This window comes from Semicossyphus pulcher, unplaced genomic scaffold (assembly GCF_022749685.1).
Source record: "Semicossyphus pulcher isolate SPU_LCO1_2020_fin unplaced genomic scaffold, fSemPul1.0.p SCAF_4, whole genome shotgun sequence".
In the NCBI taxonomy this organism is placed as follows: Eukaryota; Metazoa; Chordata; class Actinopteri; order Labriformes; family Labridae; genus Semicossyphus; species Semicossyphus pulcher.
The window spans coordinates 25,609,572-25,630,485 of record NW_027211715.1 but is presented as its reverse complement, the minus strand read 5'-3'; the positions used below and the strand labels follow the sequence as shown (position 1 = coordinate 25,630,485).

General features: G+C 41.8%; 1 protein-coding gene across 1 annotated transcript; it reads left to right on the top strand.

The window, feature by feature from the left end:
• Positions 1–205: 205 nt before the first annotated feature.
• On the top strand, positions 206–12,897 carry rexo1 (REX1, RNA exonuclease 1 homolog). Its single transcript, XM_069680571.1, has 16 exons — positions 206–502; positions 1,530–3,373; positions 3,515–3,616; positions 4,140–4,350; positions 4,472–4,620; positions 4,730–4,867; positions 5,064–5,187; positions 5,336–5,461; positions 7,248–7,388; positions 7,493–7,606; positions 7,766–7,839; positions 8,114–8,224; positions 8,371–8,486; positions 9,076–9,214; positions 9,571–9,691; positions 11,854–12,897. Exons 1-16 carry the CDS (start codon positions 313–315, stop codon positions 11,940–11,942), a joined length of 3,789 nt encoding a protein of 1,262 aa, XP_069536672.1. The 5' UTR covers positions 206–312; the 3' UTR covers positions 11,943–12,897.
• Positions 12,898–20,914: the final 8,017 nt, after the last annotated feature.

The window sequence follows — 20,914 nt, the reverse complement described above, 5'->3', positions numbered from 1 at the left end:
AACTTTGAATCTCCAACCACAAAAAAATAAAGCCTCTTCTTAAGGTAACTGTCTAGATGTTCGGGGGATTATGCCTGATCTATTATAACCTTAAACTTTTAAATGGAACGTCGAGCGTTTACAATCTCCTGACGTCAAGGAGCGCGACACGTGTGAATTCGCGCGAGATTTCATCCCCTACCAATCCAACATGGCGCTGTAGGGACGTTGTTATTGTTCCGTCGCTCCAAGAAGCTTTTGCCGTACGACAGAAACTACGCAGTAAAACGGCCGACCTTATTCATGCGGGCATGAGAGCAACATCTGGAGATAATGTTAAGATCCACCGGCTTCTTCCGCGGGATTGACTGTCCGTTTTACGCGGAGTACAGCGAGGGCAAAGGCAGCAAAAATGGGTGCAACAGACCGTACTGTCACTTCAGGCATAGCCAGCAGAGACGGCTTTCCTACGGAGCACCGGCAGATGTTAAAAAGCAGAGAGATCTTCACCCTGCGCAGAAAGGTGCTAACTATTATTTCATGTAATCCAGAATTGAATACTTTAACGTCCTAGCTTTCAGACTCGTCACAGGGGAAGTGTGTGGACTGGACCAAACTGGGCTAATGAAGCCAATAATGTTGCAAACTTACTTTCTGTTACCGTTAGCTTTAGTGTACAGGTATTTATTTTTCAAGCATTTTAAAAGTTCTATCCCCTCATGGTTTGTGTAAACGGAGGTGTAGCTTGTGATGGAGAGTTACTATGGATCCAATACAGATAAACTGTCAAAGCAACAGAAGGCCTTACACTGTGATCTCTTTTATACAAAAATAAGCATAAAAACAATGATCATAGAGATCAAAACTAGACACAAAATATGTAATAGACTAGGAAGTTGTGATTTAATGTACATCATTTGCACTTGAGGTAATGAAATCATGTGAAGAGTAAAGTGTCCTGTGTGTGCAGGTAGCAGTGTAAGAAGCATGAATAGCAACAAACTAAAGTGTGTGCCTCAAAATCTAAAGACAGTATTGCACAAGTTGAACAATTGGATCATATAAATTACTTATACAGTAGTGCTATCAAGTAGTTTTTATTATTACTGACTATATAATCCTTGTAGAATAATAATGGGTTTATTTGAATTGACTGACTTTCACAAGTTAATTAAATCACACTTCACAAGAATCCTCTCTTTTTATTGGCCCATACCTCTAGAGCTTATCATAGTTGCACATATTTTTGTGAATGTTTTTGGATGTCTCAAGGTTTTTGTGTGTGTTTTATTTACATTTAATTCTCTGGCCAACAGCATCCTCTAAGGGGAGATTAAGAATGAAAAGTTAGAAAGTAGGGAAGCCAACCTTTTCTCTTCTGAAAAAAACAAGCTGAAAGTCTGCTTAAACTAATTCTCTAATTTTTTCTCTGATTTTTTAAAAATGTTTTATTTAAAATCTCTGCATGGAACCATTTGGATAAGTAATACCATGCAGTATTATGCTCCAGGGATTGGCCTTAAATCGGAGTATGTGTCTCTTACCTGCAGAACAAGGTTATGATCCCTTCAACCCAGAAGTTGTGAAGCCCCAGGATCAGCAAAATGGAAAGTCAGCAGACTCAGGAGACCTCAGCGGTGCTCTGGAGCTGGTCAACAAGGCCATCGAGGAGGTCCGCAGCGAGGTGGAGAGGGAGAAGCGGAAGCTCTCTCGGATCGGGGATGAACCGTACAACCCAAGTGAAAGCGCCAATGTGTCTTCATCTGATGCTGGTAAAAGTAAAGCACCACCTTCACACATGGCCTACGACCCTGGGAGTTATCAGATGACATCAGGAGGTTATAATCCCACCCCTGGCTGCAGCAAGTATACCTTGGATTCAGACAAGCAGGGGGACCACAGTAACTCCATGGAATACGTTCCTACTTCAGTGAAAAAGGCTCCATCTCGGACACACACACACCAACTCCCCTCTCCTCCCCCTAGCCCAAAGTACTCAAACAGCACATCCTCCTCTAAGTGTAAATACACGGTAGACAATTCGAAACCATCCACAGATATGGAGTATGACCCGCTGTCCAATTACACTGCTGGAATCGCAGTGAAAAGCAAGAGGGAGGAGGGTGCAAAAGCTGTTAAGAAACACAAACTACAAGGATCAAATATGTCTGTTGAGGAGTATGTAGTAGCTGTGAAAAAAACACGGCAGCAGGATGTAGACTCAAAAAAGTACACTTTCTCCGAGTCTGATGAGGAGAGCTCTGGAACGGAGTATCGACCCACCTCGCTTAGTAACGTCCAGCAGAGAAAAGGCAACAGTGCTTCACTTTGGGACGCTGTGGGGAAGGAGAGAAAAGAGAGAACTGACAGTACGCTAAATGCACTGACACAGAGGAATAAAGAGGACTCGACAGGGGACTCGGAAGTCCAGGAGGATGTTAAGCGTAAGGACAGCACAGAGAAAAAGACGGTGGCAAGTCGATCCAGTCAGGAGAAAAGTGGCAAATCTGATAAAGTACATAAAGTTGTAAAGGTTGTAAACAAAACAACTAGTAGTAAGACTATTAGCAGCAGCAGTAAAGACAAAGGGTCAATAAAGAGCTCAAACCAGGACTCTGCAAAGAAGGAGAACAAGAGTCATGGCAAAAGAGACGACAGGAAAAACACAGTTAAGGTTAAGACTTCTGATAAAGTTCAAAAAGAAGGCAGAGAAGAAAAGAGAAGTGACGGTAAGATCAAAGCTGTGGAAAAGGTCAAAACAAACTCGAGCAAAAAAGAGAAAGACACAGAAAATGACGTGAGGGAAAGCAAGAAACCCAAGATAGCAGACAAGGAAAAGGAACACAGCAAGTATAAGGAACGCCAACACAAAAATGGTAAACTTGATAGCAGTAAAAGAGAAAAAGATGTAAAGAAAGTTAGCAAAAGCAGCTCTAGCAGCTTCAGCAGCAGTAGTAATAGTAAAGGTAGTTCTGCAAACAGTAAAGAGAAGGTGAAGCAAAACATCAGCTCTTCAAATGGGAAAAGAGTCGAGGGTAAGCGGCGAAGTCAGAGTCTCAGCCACGCTGATCTGTTCGGAGACGAGAGTCCAGAGGAGGCCGAACCGATCATGATTGACGAGTCTGATGAAGAAGAAGAGGAAGTTCTGGTTAGAAAATCTGCCGATGCTTTAAAGAGGGGACGTCTGAACAAGAGGAAAGCGTCAGAGCTGACTCCCTCTTCCTCAGAAGAAGAGGGGGACCACGGTTTTGATGGCGGCGTTTTAGATGAAATCGACCTCTCTGGTTTCCAGGACGACCTGGACTTTGACTCAGACCCGATGGAGGAGTGTTTGCGGATCTTCAACGAGTCTAAGGATGTGAAGCGGGAAGACAAGGGAAGGCAAGCGAAACAGGTATTAAACAGTGTTTCTCGCCTGTCATTTTCAGTTGCCACATGCTGTTCTTTCATTTAGTAGTCATCTTTTATTTTTAGTCATATTTTTCATAAGCCACTTTGTCGTGTTGAATAGACATGCTATGTTGTGCTCTCTCAGCCCTCCAGGGATTCAGAGGAGGAGAAAAGCACAGAGAGCACTTTAACAACTCTCTTTCCTGGTCAAAAGAAGAGAGTGTCCCATTTTGTTGCCAAAGGAAATGTAAGTTTGTCACCTTGACTTCTTTGCCTGTCACAAGGTCAGGGTTGAAAACACAATACAGGAAATGTTTAAAGGGAACATATTTTGTAAGCGCGACAAGACAATTTAGGTTCTGATCAGACAGAACGCGTTTAAGCAGCTGGGGCGGCTTTGTTGTCGTTGTTCAATGAGAGGGGTGCTTTTTGCACGCTGCTTTTGCGTTTTTCCGCTCTGTGTGCCTCACGTTTTTGAGGAAACGCTCTGAGCGCCTCGAGCTGAAAAAACTTCAACTCAAAGCTGAAAAGCACCTGAGGTCATGCATTTTTCTCATTGTCCAATCAGATGAAAGGAGAGGCGGGCCTTCTGTCAGTTTACAATATAACGGTTAGGTTAATGACAGCTAATGATTCGTTGGTTGCCTTAACAACAAAAAGGCGCAGCGAGGCTGCAGAACGCGCTCTGTCTGATCGGGCCCTAACAATGCTTTCACTTAAACTATCTTGCGGCCTCCTTTAAAATAATGTACGTCTTTTCTGTACATCAGACTGATGCACCTTCTAAGCCTGTAGCTCAGCCGTACAGAAGACTCACAGCGCAGGAGGTCTGTTACCGGCGTATGCAGATGGCACAGCAGCAAGCTGCTCAGCTCTCCGCCTCAGTCAAAGCTGCCTCGCAGAGCTCCAGCCCCGGCTCTTCTGGAGAGAGGAAGAGGATAGCACACCGTCCCAACCCACAGATCCCACCCTCCAAAACAAGTATGAGTACTTTCATTGTATTGTAGCAGGATTCAGCTTTGTATCTATTTTTAGAGAAGTATGCTCTCTTCCTTGATGGGTAGAACTGTTTCAAAGTCACATGTACTGTTTGTCTGACAAGGTCCTGCAGATGTTAAACCAGCTGCCAGTCGAGTTTTATCCCCCAGCCAGACTCATCAGACTGTCAAGGCCCAAACCACCGCCGGCATCTTGTCCAAGACAGTGTCAACTGTCTCGCAGAAGAGAGTGGCACACACACCCACCATGAAGGTATCTACAAGATGTCATGATTGTTTTTGTGATTTTGTGTCTTGGAGTCTGAACAGAGAAATGTTTTCACACTAAATTTACATGTCCTTTTTCTGTTTTGCCTTTTCAGAGTGGTTCAATGAAGCGCCCTGTCATCCCCACTGAGTTTGGGGCCAAAGTTCCCACCAACATCCGCCAGCGCTACCTCAACACCTTCATAGATGAATGTCTCAAATTTTGCCGGTCAGAGGAAGTCGCCTTCCAGACGGTAAGAAAAACACCCAGATTTTAGATAGCTGCGTGGTCTAATCACACCACATCTTCAATGTAGAGGAGAGGAGAAGTCCTTCAGTTGAGCCTGTACCTGTACATGACATCACCAATCAGGATGATTTCATTCAAAATGCATTAAAAAACAGGTGTGCATGAAACTGCAGCTACTGATGCTGGTTTGACTGTTTCAGGGCCTGGACGAGGAGAGGCTGGTGTATGAGCGCAGTAGCAGTAAGAACATCTACCTCAACGTAGCCGTCAACACCCTGAAGAAGCTCCGCAGCAAGAGCAGCTCCAGTCCGTCACCTGTCACCAGTACGTCACCTCAGGACCCGTGCAGTATAACGCGCCATTTAATGCTTCTGTTTACATACCTACTGGATCAAGTGATCCACATGTGCCAAATTAATCGTGATCATTATGATGCATCTCAGTGGTAACTGCTATGTGTTTATGTTTGCAGAGGATCCGGGTTCAGCTGCTAACAGGAGGGCTCTGTCCCACGAGGAAGTCCTGGGAGGTCGTCTCGCTGCTACGACCAGCTTCACTGTCAACAGGACGGGTAAACAGCAGGAGGAGAAACTCATCGGTGAGACTTGTTAATTTTATGACAAGCAATATCACCTTGTCAGTGTTTGCAGTCCTCCTCTAGATTTGTTGTGAACATATTTCCTTTTCCTCATTCTGTCACCTGATCACATCCCAGGTGACATAAAACATGCAGATCAAACCTCTGATAAGATCTAAAGAGAACAAAAAACAAAGAGGAAATTGAAAGCCTCTTTGTGTTAAGTAGAAACTTGTTTACTCAGTGACGAGTCAGTTTACAGTAATAATGAAACTGTTCAAACACCCATGTGACATCCTCCAGGTGCTGTTTACAGCAAAACTCTGCCCCATGAGAGCGGATATGTTTACAAGACAGTCGTAGTCATGAAAGAACTGTTGATTAACAGGAAATCAATGGCTTAACACTAGAACCGCCAGGGGGGGGGTCATTTTTACCCCCTGCCGCAAAAGCATCAGCACACACAAATACTTAATTTCTCGAAGCAGATTGGTTGTTAATTTTCATATATTTTTTCAATAATAAGTAAGACTTAAGTTTATGGGTTTTAGTAATATAACAATGCTTCATTTTATAATCATTTTAAAATCTACATTACAATTCCTCAATTAAATACAACAAACAAACAACAAAATAATTAACAAAATTTAACATTTTGATTACTGTAGAAGAACATCACTTTAAATTTAAATACAAATTTTGGATAATAGGCTTAAGTTGTGACCGGAGCGCTCGCTCGCTCACTTTCTCTCACTCGCTCACACATGCGCCGCACACGTTCACACAAGCACAACATTTATAATAATAATAATAAGAATAATATATCTAATCATTTTAAGAACATTTTAAGAAAACTATAGCACAAACAATGCATAAAGCAAACCTGAAAATCAATATTTACATCAAAACTCCTGACACGCATACGCTCACACTATACACGATCAACTCTCATGCTGTGGACTTTTCCAGTGCACTGTCCACACACTGCACGAAGGCATTTCAGGAAGATCTTTTTTGTTTTATTTTTTTCACACTCATCATCTGGGTGAACGGGTCATCTACCTCATCCCCATCCGATTCCTCCTCCGTTATATCTCCCCACTCCCCGTCACTCATGGCCTGGAGCATTGCCAGGGCTCCCTCCACATCCATCGTTCTTTTTCTCCGGTCCATGTTTCAAATCCCAAAATAGCTAATATACGTATTATATATATATATGGTTAGTAATGTGACTGTCTTCTTTTCAAAACTGTAACAATAGGCGCTACTACAGCGCCTGCATGCTGCGTCACATGCTGTAGCCTCTGTTTGTAGGGTGCTTGCTCTACCGACTGAGTTTAACCAGTGCCCCATTTTTCATTATTTTTAAAGACCAAATGATTCATGGAGAGAACAAACCAACAGATGATTGGATAATAAAGACATTTGTTTGAATCTTTTTGTGAAAACAGTATAAATAGCTTTAAGGGACAATATTTTCAAAACTCAAAGAATAAATTAATAGGTGCTAAATCAACAAACAGTTTAAAGGTTGAATGAATCATGAAACCAATCATCTGAAACTGTAGAGCAGATTTTTGTTTTCCATACACAGCAGGAGTGTGTCTTGCCACAGGGGAGGGGCGGCAGGGCAACTGGATGGTTTTAGAAACAAGTCTGTCACTATGAGGCCACATTTTCAGTTCTTACAATATGTAGCAGGTTTAGTTGAAAATGTCTTAAAACATACAGATGTCTCTCCGCCTAAATTTTTAGTGGATGTTTTCTGACATCACTGTGTTTCACTCCTTGCTCTGTCTGACTGCAGGAGCCACGCTGTACAGGAAGCTGAGGCCGTACCTGATGACGGACGAGCAGCTCCAGGAGCACGGATACCCGAGAACAAACCCCGAGGCTCCAGGCAGAGCCGTCATTCACAACCAGCCAGAGAAAAAGGCCTCTGCAGACCGTGAGTAACTACATGACCTCACAACTGGCTTTCTGATATCTTATTAATACAGGTTTGTGTGGTCACGCAATTATTAGACTTCCAGCTCTGTCATGTGTCTCCAGCATTCAACAAGATCTGCTGTCGATGTGGAGCGGAGTATAAGATCAACGTCAACGGCAGCTGTGTCCGTAAAGAAGAGTGCAGCTTTCACTGGGGACGCCTGCGCAGACATAAAGGTACGCTTGTTTGCATGAACTCAAATTCTCAATAAACACATTTATATTTTTGTCTTGTAGTTTATCCTGCAAAATCTGACTGCCTCTCCGTCCCTTCTACCCTGTTTCTCTACTTTAATTTCCTTTTTATTCATTGTTCTTTCCTGTCCTCTCTGTCAGTCGCTGGAGGCTGGGAGACCAACTACAGCTGCTGTGCTGCTGCTGTGGGCGCTCCAGGCTGCCAAGTGGCCAAGGTATCATCTTTTCAAAGTCAAAAATATTGGCTAATGTAGAAACAGGATGAGCCATTTTAAAGAGGGAAGATACTTTCAGACATGATATTAAACTATTTATGGATGAAAATCCTTAAAGCCCTTCAGTAAAGACCAGTTTAATTAAGCTCAGAATGTCTGATCGTTGTCAGAGATGTTGATTCAGCACAAATTGTTGACCAAGCATCTTCAGGATAGCTTCCATAAAACTTCCATCTTACTTGCTCTAAAGTTAACTTGTTTCTTGTTTCTACAGCAACACGTTCAGGACGGGCGTAAAGAGTCGGTAGACGGCTTCGTCACAACGTTCAGTAAATCTCTCCCATCAGACGGCAACGCAGGAGTGTTCGCTTTGGACTGTGAGATGGTGAGTCAGTCAGAGGGTCTGTTATTGTGAAGATGTAATGAATAATTTGTCACTTTTACTGCTCAGCTGTTTTTTGACTCCAAACGTGTTTAATTGTTTTGTATTAAGAGAAACATGAACTTGTTGTTTCCTCTCCTGTGACACAGTGTTACACGAAGCAGGGCCTGGAGCTGACGAGGGTGACCGTCATCGACTCTGAGTTGAAGGTCATCTACGATACATTTGTGAAACCTGAGAGCAAAGTGGTCGACTACAACACTCGGTGAGATTGTCTCTCATAGCTTGAAACTGTGTGGGTCATATGGAGTCACAAAGATTGAGCCCTGATTGGAGAGTTTGGCTTCTTTTGATTGGATGGTCAGTGGACAACGTGGAGGCGAGCTGATTGGCTGGTTGGCTGAGGCATCAAGAAACGGTTAAAACTCACGCTTGTAACTCGCAGCTCATAGCTTGTAACTTCAGGTTCACACGTGCACATAGGAAATTTGTGTGTCTGTAACTCTGACTTTGTGAAATCTCAAAGTTGAAAATATTGTGGCTCAAAGTCCAGAAACACAAACAGTTTCTACAGCTACGAAAAACTTTTTACACATTTACAAATCTTTTCCGTGAGCACAAAATCTTTAAACTTATTTACTTATTTACAAATTCACAAACTTGAATGTGTGAGGACACATTTTTACGCATTCACAAATACTACTTGCATGCAATATTTTTTTTTAACCAAACGTGAAATACAACTGCAGCCTGTGAACATTATTTGACTCCATAGGGTCATGTCTGCTGTTAACTGTCAGTTACATCTCTTATACCCTCAGTAGTGTAAAGGCAGTGTGCACTTGATCTCTCAGATTTTCAGGTGTGACAGAGGAGGACTTGGAGAGCGCCACCATCAGCCTGAGAGACGTTCAGGCGGTGCTGCTCAGCATGTTCAGCGCTGAATCCATCCTCATAGGACACAGTCTGGAGAGCGATCTGCTCGCTCTGAAGGTAAAGTGGTTCATTAATAATAACAATAACAGTCCAAATCATAATACGGCCACGATTTGTGGAGGTTTTTTGGACTTTTTGTTCCCTTTAATTCTCAGGTTTTAGTGTGGACAAGTTTAATGATGAAACATCTCTTATCAGTGAAAGTCAAGCAGAGAAAGGAAATGTTTTAAGATCTGGCTCTGTTTAAAAATGATATTAGCTTACAATCAGGATGTCAGTTCTTGGTTTAAAGGGAGAAACAGTTCTGTTTATCTGTCTTGGTTCCAGGCAGAGAGTTTCTACTGTTGAGCCTGGGCTGAAATGAAAACAACCTTTAATGTATTCTCTCTCTTTCTGTCTGTCTGTCTCTTCAGCTGATCCACAGCACGGTCGTAGACACGTCCATTGTGTTCCCTCACCGCATCGGTTTGCCCTACAAACGGGCCTTGAGGAACCTGATGGCCGACCACCTCAAACGCATCATCCAGGACAACGGTGAGAAAAAAATGTTATTGATTTTTGCCCGTTTTCTCAAAAATAATAGATCCAAAAATGTCCTATATGTGTTGTTAACCTCATAATATCATGTTTTATACATTAAATATTTTGCAGTTGCACAGACTTTTGACAGTAAAGCAAATGTGTTCACTAATCATGACATTTCAAGGATTGAAATAAGCAAACTTGAAACCATGTGAGTCTCCATTCTGTGCAGAAATATTGTTAGTTTTTAGGATAAAGATCTTAAAGCATTTTATCCTCATTACACAGACATAAATACATAATCTCCTGTCACATTAACACGGCCCCAGTTACACAAACAAACCCCCTCATCCGTATGCTGAGCACATTTATGCCCTATATCATAATCCCAAATCCCATAATCTCCATTTGTAACCTTCTCTCATCAAAGTACATGAAAAGATTGACTTATTGATCAGTCAGCATCAGTCTGTATGTTGTAGAGCACAGTTCATTTTATTGCATGGCCTGAAAAATAAACCTGCAACCTTGACATAAATAGTCATTAACTAAATTACAGCTGAAGTATATTTTAGCAGCCCAATAGCTTTAATACAATTAATGTTTGAAAGGGCTTTATGACGGGCTACAGCGGCTCATTAAGCCATGGTATATTGTCATTAACATCTCAATGTGGTGCGTTACATCATACCAAGAGGAAGTCTCTAGATTTTTACTTTTAATCTCATTTATATGCTGGTTCTAAAAATGTAGTTAAGTCAAATTATTTAATTGCACTACATTGATGTCACCAGCAGAGGTCACCCATGTGCTCTGTGCCGACTGAAGCCTCAGAGTTAAACATCATTTTTCTAAAGTTCCCTGAAACTACACGAAGCGTAATTTTCCATCAGTACTCTTGATGTGTTCCTGACATATTTCTTTCTGTCTGAGAATAATGAATGAATTGTAAGAGTCAAAAATCTGTAAAGATGCAGCTGCTAATTTGGGAAACTTAACCTTTTAATTTCTAATCTCTTCCTCCTCTTTTTCTTCAACTCTAACAGTCCTATAAGATGATGATTAAAAACATTCACTTTTTACCATTAGGGATGGCAGCGTTGACCTTTTGATTTGATGCTTCACAGCTTTAGTCCAGGCTAGATTAATAACTACTAGTTTGGCTGTCATTACATTTACTTTATCTAGTGCCACCATTAGGTCTTTGCAGCTTTTCTGCATTATTTAAGATAGTAAATAAAAACTCTTTTGGTTTGGGACGGTCAATATAGCCAATATATAAATATACAGTAATGTAATATAAGACTATATATAAGAATAGAAGTTTATTTTTCCTTGAAATACATCTGAAAAAGTGGGAATGTCTGATATTCGGGGTCTCGACTTTTAAATGCCAATGTATGTGCATAACAGTTGACGGTGCTACTAATCTGTCAAACGAGTGTACCCGTCATAACTGAGGCCAGCCGTCACTCACAGCTACAGTGCCAGGGTGATGAAAGATGGTGATCGTCCGGAACAAAATGGCTCAAAAGTAGGCCAAGTTAATCAACAGCTGAGGCAGAGCTGTGATGCATAATTATAAATGCAGCAGAGTCATTAAACAACTGTCAAAATTAGTCTTGAAAAGTAAGGGTCATTGCTTAACGCAAAACCATAAGCACAGAAATTTTGGATGGTCTTTTAGTAAAATTAGTAACACAGCAAGAAATATGGTCCATATTCGCATAAAGGCACCAACACCAAAAACACAGCAGACCGAGTAGTTAAATTCATTGACTGGAAATCTGTCAGATACTGGCTGACCGCTTGAAGCACCCACCTGTCACTCAAATCGCTCAAAACATTTTGTCCCAGGCTGAACACATGTTTAATTCTGCTGTGAAGTTGATCTTTTTAACATTGTGCTTGATGGGGAGGACTCCGTTTGGAGCCGGCCTCAAGTGGCCACTCGAGGAACTGCAGTTATTGGCTTCCACTTGGCTTCATTTGCCCAAAGGTTGCTTGCTTTCATGGCTGTATAATCTTGTTGCAACTTTTTAAAAAAGGATTTATAAATACTGCTTTAAGATTATTGAAGTGCAACTATTTATCTGTATTAATCTTAACTGTTTTAACGCTGCATTGTATTCAGGGACATAACTATTCGCTCTCATTTGTTCAAATGATTCCAGTGGAGGGCCACGACTCGAGCGAAGATGCATCAGCCTGCATGGAGCTGATGTTTTGGAAGATCAAGGAGGATGCAAAGGTCAAAAGATGACCTCTGACCCCTCTTCTCCACTTTTCCACCGTTCAACGTCCTGCCTTCATGTTGGTCGCAGAGAGACAGAGAAGTTCAGGAGGCCTGCACCTGCTCTCAGAGAGCTCAGGTCAGAGTGTCGACGTTGCTGCCTACTGAAGAATAAAACTGTCAGTCCAAGCAATAGGAGCCCAAATAAACAGTGTTTTCATTTGCTTATAGGTATTTCTGTTAAATAACGTTAGTTTAAATGTATTTCTGTTTATCTGAGCGGTGTCTTTTAAGGCCCCAAACATTTTATGAATAAACTTTTCTATAGACTTCAAATGCCCGGGCATTGTCCGCTGACAGTGATGATTAATATGATATTCATGCCAGGCTGTGTTTCAGCCTAACTTGCACTATAGAAAATGCTCTTGTTTTATCGGGCCCGAGTCTGAGTACCTCATCTGTGTTATAAAGCATTGACACCTTACTTGTTCTTAGGTACACTAAAGTGCATTGATGTCTGAGTGTGTCGAACATGGCTCTGTAAATGCACTTGTGTTTTTCACATTGCACCTCCCGTCGGTGATGTTCATGGTGCGTCTCTTATTGGCCCTTAAACCTGACTAATCCTATAATACTTGATCATACAAAAAGTCTCTGCTACTACCTATTTACTTGATGGAATATATCACTGTATACGTAGTTCAGATGAAACACTGACCAGCTGCATGAAATAAACCATAGGAATCATTGTGATAGCAGGTAAAAGATGTTATTCCTCCATATGGACACAAATTAGGTTCAGTGTTGTTGAATTAGGACTGGGTTGTTAAATACAGACGATTATCATTTAGCGAGTACCAGCTAACACGTGGCGTTTTATGTTAAAATGACTGAAAATACTCGAGTGCTGTAAATACGCTGTAAGCAGTTTCCTTTTTGTATTTGTTCTTTTTTTGTTGTTTATCTTTTTCTATTAAAAGGTATTAGTTAAAGAAGACGTGGCTCTGTTTGCACACCTCAGCTTTACATCTTTGCATGCACAAACACAACAAATTTAACCAAGTAGATCTACTTTATTGTACGTTATCTATAACCCTTATCACACTACGGTTCTGCCACAGCGCCTTAACGAAGCTCCGCCGTTATGCCGCCTTTGCCATTTTACAATGGACCAAGTAGCGCTGGCATAAAGCCGTCCCAGAGTGTGTTTTTACACAGCGTTCCAGCATTGTGGAAGCAAAATGTGCGGGAGGTGTAAACAAACACACACACGCCTCTAACGCTGACTCCGTTACGCGTCTGTTATGCCTCTGTTACTACGGACTTTAAGCAGCGACGGTTGAAGGGACGGCTACAGCATTCAAAAAGGAATAAAGTTCCACTTCGCGTACTTCCTGTCGTTGTAGCCCAGCTGTCTACTACAGGAGAAAGACTGGTTTGTCAGAGTGTAAGCAGGTAATTACACATTTTTTATCATATGTGACACTGTCATTTCGTTTATATTCGATTCTACCTTTAGTAGTTGTATCGATTAATAGTGTCTTTGTGAAAGATACCCGCTTATTTGTTTTTCCTGTTTGTTATAGACGTGTCATCTGTTGCCAGCAGCAGTCAGGAACATATCGTTGCTTAGTGACACTAGATTTCTATCGCTACGGCAACCCGCTGGAATGTTTCACGGGCGCTGTAGCCGTCTCTCAGCCGTCGCTGCTTAAAGTCCCTACTACCTCTGATGCCGGCTCAGAGTTGGAACAACTTCGCCCCACTATTACGCCTCTGTACGCGTCACATTGAAGACGAGACGTAACAGAGGTTAATTATCCCGCCTTGAACTGGCAGTGTAAAAGGGGCTTCTACTCCACTACATCTTAGTGCATAATACTCTACTTTTTACTGCAGTACTTGTTTCCAACAGCAAACTTTGATAAAAAAAAAACATATAATGAACTTAAAAAAACACAACACATTGTAACAGATCAAACTAACCAACTGCATGTACACACTATCAGAGTTTTCAGCTTATTTAACTTGAAATGTTCGCTCCCTGGTTGCTCTAAATGGTGTCAGGTAGCTGAGTTTAGAGGTCAGAGTGGTCTTGTGCCGTGAAAATGTAAAACAAACTGAGTTAAGTTTAGTTGAGCTAAAACTTTAAGTTGAATCAACAGATTTCCATTGAATTTTTAAGAACATTTTGAGCAAGAACGGCAAATTAGGCACATTTCCATCAGGTGATTTAGAGCGTACTGAGCTTCCTGCAGACTGTAGTTTTGAGGTATACACGCTTTACACATGGCTCTTATTGGCCAGTAAACAGGGTACAGAAGTAGAGAGGAGGATACACACTGAGTCACACCGGCAGCCCAGCATATCTGCTAGAGAAAAATGGAAAGAGCTCCTCTGGAGTTTACATGTCAGGTATTTATAATTGATATTTCATGCCAGCGAGTATGGACCATGTTTCCTTACGTACGTTAGAGTGAAATCTCAAACAGTGGATTAATTCACCTCAACATACCGGTAGTTTGTTAGTTCTGAAGTGGTGTAATAGTAAAAGAAATTCTGCTGATGACCCTGCTCACTGTTATTTTAGTTTTATCTCTACTCTCTGCATCAGTAAAAGCTCTGAATGCTTCTTCCACAAACAGTTTTTGACAGTGTGACAGCTCTTTTCTCCGTACAGTGCCGGGCCTCTTGCACTCTATATGTCTCTTTAACAGCAGGTGCAGCGGCCGTAATTCTCCTTTCTTCAGCAGATGTGTAAATTGGAAAAAATGGGAGCGAAATGCTAAACGGAGAGGCCCATCCTTTCTTCGGTGTGTTTGCCTGTTAAGCTCCTCCCGTCACATGTCAGGATGCATTTCCCCCGGCCGGGCCTCGGACCCCAGGTATGAAAGGAGCCAGTTAGCAGGGATCAATACCTACACAATGTTCCAGTGACAGGGAGGGGGGCTTCCTAGTGTTTATTGAGTGTTGCAGAGATTTTGAACATGTGGAGCAAAGCAGCTTAGAGGGGTCGTCTTCATTATCAAATTCGATCAGCGCCTCTCTTTCTCTCTCCCCCGTGATCACCTTTGACTAGCGGGGGTCACGAGGGGAAAGCAGCAGGCCGGGGCCCGAAAACAGACCCCATGCTGAGAGATGAAGAGCGGCATTATCTCGACGCAAAGAAACACTTTACTGCTTCCCTCCTGAATGGACTGAAACACTTAGTTGATCTTAAGGAGATTAATCAGGAACTACTTTGATCATTGATTAATCATAAAAATCTTGTTATCACAGATTCTGTTCTGGTTCCAAACGTGAAGTTTTGCCGTTTTCTTTGTCTAATAAACTGGATATCTTTGGATTTTGGACAAAACAAGAGAGCTAAATACAACACCTCGAATAAACTCTGATTTTTAAGTATTTTAAGACACTTGAGGAATAGATCAGTAGATTAAAAACAGCTACTTTTAGCACTAATCTCAAACATCTTGCTCGTGGTATTTAGGGTTGCAGCTACTTATAAGTAAATTGTCTTACTTTGTCCAGAGGTGTAAAGAGTACTGAAATATTCTAATCAAGTAGAAGTACTGTTACTTGACTGAAATTGTACTCAAGATCACTTAAAGATATAATCTTAAACTTTTTCATGTAAATAAATGTCTGTTAAGTCTCTATCTATCGCCAAATGAGGTAACACAACGGTGATTGAGCCTATGGCCCGCTGATGAAAGCCTTTGCATTTGCGGTATATAGTATTTTTATGGACTGGGTGTCTGTGGCGACATTAGCGGAAAAAATCACAAGCGGCGCCCAGTTAGTGACGCATTTTCCATCAGTCAGCAGTGGTTGGTCTGCCAGAGAGGGTAGGCGGAGCTTAGCAGCTGCTTTTCCGGTCTCTGCAAGTGTTGCGAGTAAACAGTAATTTACTATGGCTGAACAAACAAAGAAAAGATGGATGACTACAGATACAACTTCAAAAATAAGTGAAAATCCAAAGAAAAAGAAACAAATTTGACGCTCAGATGAAGACAAACAGTCTGAAAAGGAAAGCGACCGTCAGCGAGGAAAATCAAGAGTTACAACCGTGACAAAGCGAGCCAGCTGTAGAGGTCTGGTTAAATTCTGTGTGCTCCCACAACTACAGATTAAAACCAGTGGGTGGCGTGGTCTTTAAAAAGTTCTTAAAGTTTATAATAAACAAATTTTGCCAAGGTTACACTACTATATTTGCACCTCCATTACTTCTTGATGCCTTTGAAAGCGTTTTTGCACATATTTAGCATCATAAATGTTCTCACTTTTTCCCTGTGTGACTTCATTCCTCTTCAGTGTGAACTTCTTTGTGTACACAGTCCGTATTATCACAGGGTCTTAAAAGATTTTGCTGAAGAGACGATGGTTTACGGAGACCCTGACCCTGGGTCTGTTTTCTCTCTCTGTTGGTCTGAGGTCACCTCCTGCGCCTCAGTGTGGGTGCCCTTGACCCCCGGGACGCTCACAGCTGCCTGTCCCTCTCGCTCTCCGTCTTTAATCTGCAGCCCTCCCGCCCAATTAAGAGTCTGATCTTTACTCAGTCCTCTCGTATTGATCTGCTGCTGTAGCTGTTTATTGCTGCGCTCCCAGGGGCTGCACGGGAGATCATAAGGAGCTAATTGGAAGCTAATACGTCTCCTGGTTTTATAATAGAGGACTTATTAATGCCTAATGCATTTCTCAGAGTAACAGCGTTTCAGATCAATAAAACAAGACTAACGGGGTTGGTTGCTCACTTAAAACCTTCCCGCTGACGTAAAACTCTCATATAAACTCTGAACCGTCTGAGTGTGTGTATGTTTGAGATTGTTTTGTGTACTTGGTGTGTTTGCAACCAGGTCAATGCCACTCTAAGCCCTGAGTGTGTCACAGCCAGTGTCAGGCCTCACAGCGTGATCCGGGCACTCACAGGGGCTTAAGAAGGGCGACTGACCCGCCGCCCGCTCTCCCTGCCTCCCTCAGGTCAAAGGCCAGCCGGCCCTATCGATTCCCCCCGCCATGAAGAAGTATTTAGCTCCGCTGCGCTCCTGTTCTCCCCTCTCGGGCCCACACACTCCCGGACGATCATCGCGGCCCCTGACGGCCTCTCAATTGTGTTTTGCATGCCGATCGATCCAGTTGGTGTCCGAGGGGGGCCTTCCTTGGAGATAACTGACAACTACAAAGGTCCCCTCCTGACAGGCCCTTGTCAATACAAATTTCCACTATTGATAAGTAATTAAAGAAAGCTTGAACATAAGGGGGTTTGCTTTCTGAAACATCTGTTAAACAGGAGACTTGAACAAAAACAGCTTAGTGACAGAAAAAGAAGACAATGAGAAAAAAGGAGTAAATTAGCCGCCCCTCCACCCTCACTTACCTCAGCTGCCTCCCCGTCTCCACCCACGCTTTACAACGACACCCACGCTTAACATCTTACCAAACCTAACAACAGGTGCATTGAATCTGCAGATATATCATAACTTAATATTTCTATTTGAGGAAATTAGTGTTAGCTACTTCCATAATCAGTTAATCCTTTAGGTCATTTTTTAAAGATCAATATCTGCTCCCTAAACCAAAACTGACGCCCCCCTATGTCATTTAATTTTCTGCAGGTGCAAATGTGTAACCAGAGGACTCACAGCTGAGATCCTGATGTGGACATAAAACAAGATTACTTTTCTCTCAGTTCAAACTCAAGATGTCCCCCACACTGACGTTATAATGTTACTATTTTGAGCTTTAATGATTATTTAATTGATTCACAAAATCATGTCAAAGGAGAAATCTCTCTGAAAATCGATCGTTCCAACCAACTTTTAAGTAGTTTTGGGAGCTTGTGAGTAACACAAGATAATTAACTTTCTTAATGGTTGATAAATAGTGAAACCCAGCTTTAAAACAAATTTATGATAAGTTCATGGATGTAACTTTTGAGTTGCACTGTTGTGAAAAAATCTTTTTCACTGCTGCAGGGCCGACGTACTTTTGTAGGACAACCCAGAACTTAGCATCAACTTAATTCCCTTGAAAAAAAAAAAGGCAATGACATTTTTTTATTGGATTGACAGTTATTATGTAAATAAAGTCTGTGGCTAACAAACGTTTATGAAATGATGATACTTCACACATAAGCACGAAAACAATGCCAGAAGTTCATTCACAGGCTGATTCCACCGAGGTCTGAACGATACAGGAAGTCCTTCTGTTAGCGGCCGTCAGACCGCACAATGAGCGGTTATAAAAACAACAATGTGTACTCATGTTCAGGAAACAGTTTTATATGCTTTAACGTACAAACATTCGTACATATATTTTATGGCATTGGCTACATTAGAGCTTTTTAGTTTAGTTCATTAGTTTATTTGACAGCACAACTGCTGGGCCAGAGTTAGCTATAGCTAATTTACATCTGTGGTTCCTTTACAAGCAAATTCTGCACACTGGATATTTTTATAACATTTCTTAGCTTTTCTTTTACTATCTCATTTTAAATTTTAGTCCTGTTTAGGAACTGATTTTGGTATTATATGTATAGTTTGTATCTGCCTTAATGTTTTTATGTCCAGTGTTAGACGTGGTGTCTTGACTGGGATTGAAATAAAAACGGCAGTGCCTTCAGAGGAAGCACAGAAGACCGAAATAACTAAACTTTTCAAAATAAGAGTCTGACCAGCAACCTGCCAACCCAAAAGTTGTTCCTGTTATTGGCTTATAACTGGATTTACACAGGTTTTATTGAGCGTTAATGAAGGCAGGTGTTACATTTTAAAGCGTGCATTGTACTAAAGTGATACCCAGCTGTTTCTCTCACTGTCTCTTTAAAAAAACTCTTTGTATCAAATGTTCTGTGATAAACGCGGCCTATTTTAGCAACAGTACAGAAGCATATATGATTGGGCCTCTGTTTGCTAGATTATTTGAAATCAGGGAGGATAAATACTGAATGTTTTGACAGCCACTGTTCATATTTTCCTTTCTCTCATTGGAGCAGCGAGGTTCCTGTATAATTCCCTCTGCTGCAGTTATTAGACCTGCGCGAGGTTCCACCTGCTCTCTGCTGAGACGGTTGTCAGTGATGTGACTTTGCCTTTTGTCTTTTATTCGCTGTAATCCATGCATGTGTAAGTGCATCCCTCTCAGAGCAGGATAACTCCTTTTTAAGCAGGTTTTAAACACTACAGGAGGGACTCAAATCCACTAACTTCTCATTTACCTCTGCAGCAAAGTCTTTAATACTAAACCACTCACATTGTGATGATTAGACCGGCAGCACGATGTTAGCGTTGCCTACAGCTCGCTGGTTGTTGTGGAAGTTTAAGGATGGATGATCGAAGGTCATCTTGATGGGTAGGAGGTGAACCGGGCCAGGCAGAAGGGGAAATGATCCAGTGGACGGGGAGGAGGAATGGGGGGCGGTGAGTGAGTGAGTATTGGCGGCTCTGGGACGGGGAGGGTCACACACAACCACAGTCTTTGTGTGCCTCTAATCCCCCCAGCCAACACAGCTTTGGCCAGGTTTCATCATGAAAGTGCCATGAAATAACTACTTTTTTTCTCTCCTCGCAGTAAATCTCCCCTAATCCTGCGGCCTGCGGAGACAAAGGCCTCTGGGACCTAATCCTGGAGCTTTTAGTGGGGCTGAGGGGCTGGCCGACAGAGCCTCTTCTAAATGACTTATTTCTATCGGACACTAATATAGCTTGACAGCCAAGAACGGCGAAAGGAGGAGGAAAAAGAGCCAGGGGAGAAAAGAGCACAAACATTTTCACATATTTTGGAAGTCTGAGCAGTTAATTGTGTTTAAGTGCGAGAGGAAGGAGTGACCCATGGCTGTTTGTGTACACCCTCAAAGTACACAACAACCAAGACATCTCACATGTGTATCTGAGAGTATTAATAAAACCAAAGCCTTTTCTTTCCGTGCAGGCGGTTTGGGTGGAGGAATGTACCTGTAGCATCTCATGGTTATTATATGAAACAGCAGGGAGACAAGTCATACTCACTGCAAACAATGTTTATAACTTTTTATGTTGTAAATAAAGAAAACAAGGCTGGTTTTCCCATTATAACAGATTAATTCATCTTATTATCTCCAGATAACAAAGCTTGTTTTCTCATGATAACAGGATATTTTTCTTGCAATCTAGAAAACAAAACAAAAGGCTGACAGACCGGGACGTGCCATGCTGCCATTGCCCACATTAATGTTTGACGTTACGGTGGTGCAGAGTTGTTATCTTGAGATAACGTGATAAATATGACCAGGAATGACTTGTTCTCAGGGGAAAACTGAGTAAATAAAATGTATGGATGCATGTCCTCTTTGGGCTTCCGTAGAACAACTGTTCGTAACAAAGCAATATCAAGTAAACACACGAGACAGCTTTAACTGTGTACAAAATCCTCTGTATCTTTATCTAGAAAACAAACTCATAGGTAACCTGTACTTTGGTTTAGTTGTTATATTGTGTGTTAAACAGTTATAAAGACAACATACACTCACTGGCCTTAATAGTTCACTCTGTCCATACTGGAGGTGATATCTGTCTCTGTAAGATTTTCTTGAAAGAAAATGGAGGATCTAAGAAAATATGGTGATTTATGTTATACAAATTGTGGTTTTGTAAAGTATACATAAAATTGGGGTTAGGGGTTAGCAAGAGGGTTGAGTTTATGGTTACAGTAGGGTTAGGTTTGGGGGGTTAGGGAGCAAGAGGGTTTGGGTTGAGCGGGGGTTATAGAGTTAGGGTATGGTTAGGGTTTAGGATTACGGTGAGGGTTTAGGGTTAGGTTTATGGGTTAACTTCAGTAAAAGTAGCAGTTCAACAGTGTAGAAAAAGTAAAAGTGCTATTAAACTTTAACTAAAGTAAGAGTTCACAAGTTCTACCTTCAAAATATACTGTACCTACATGGCTCTTTCAGCAGGATATACACCGATCAGCCATAACATTATGACCACTGACAGGTGAAGTGAATAACATTGATTAACTCTTTTAGA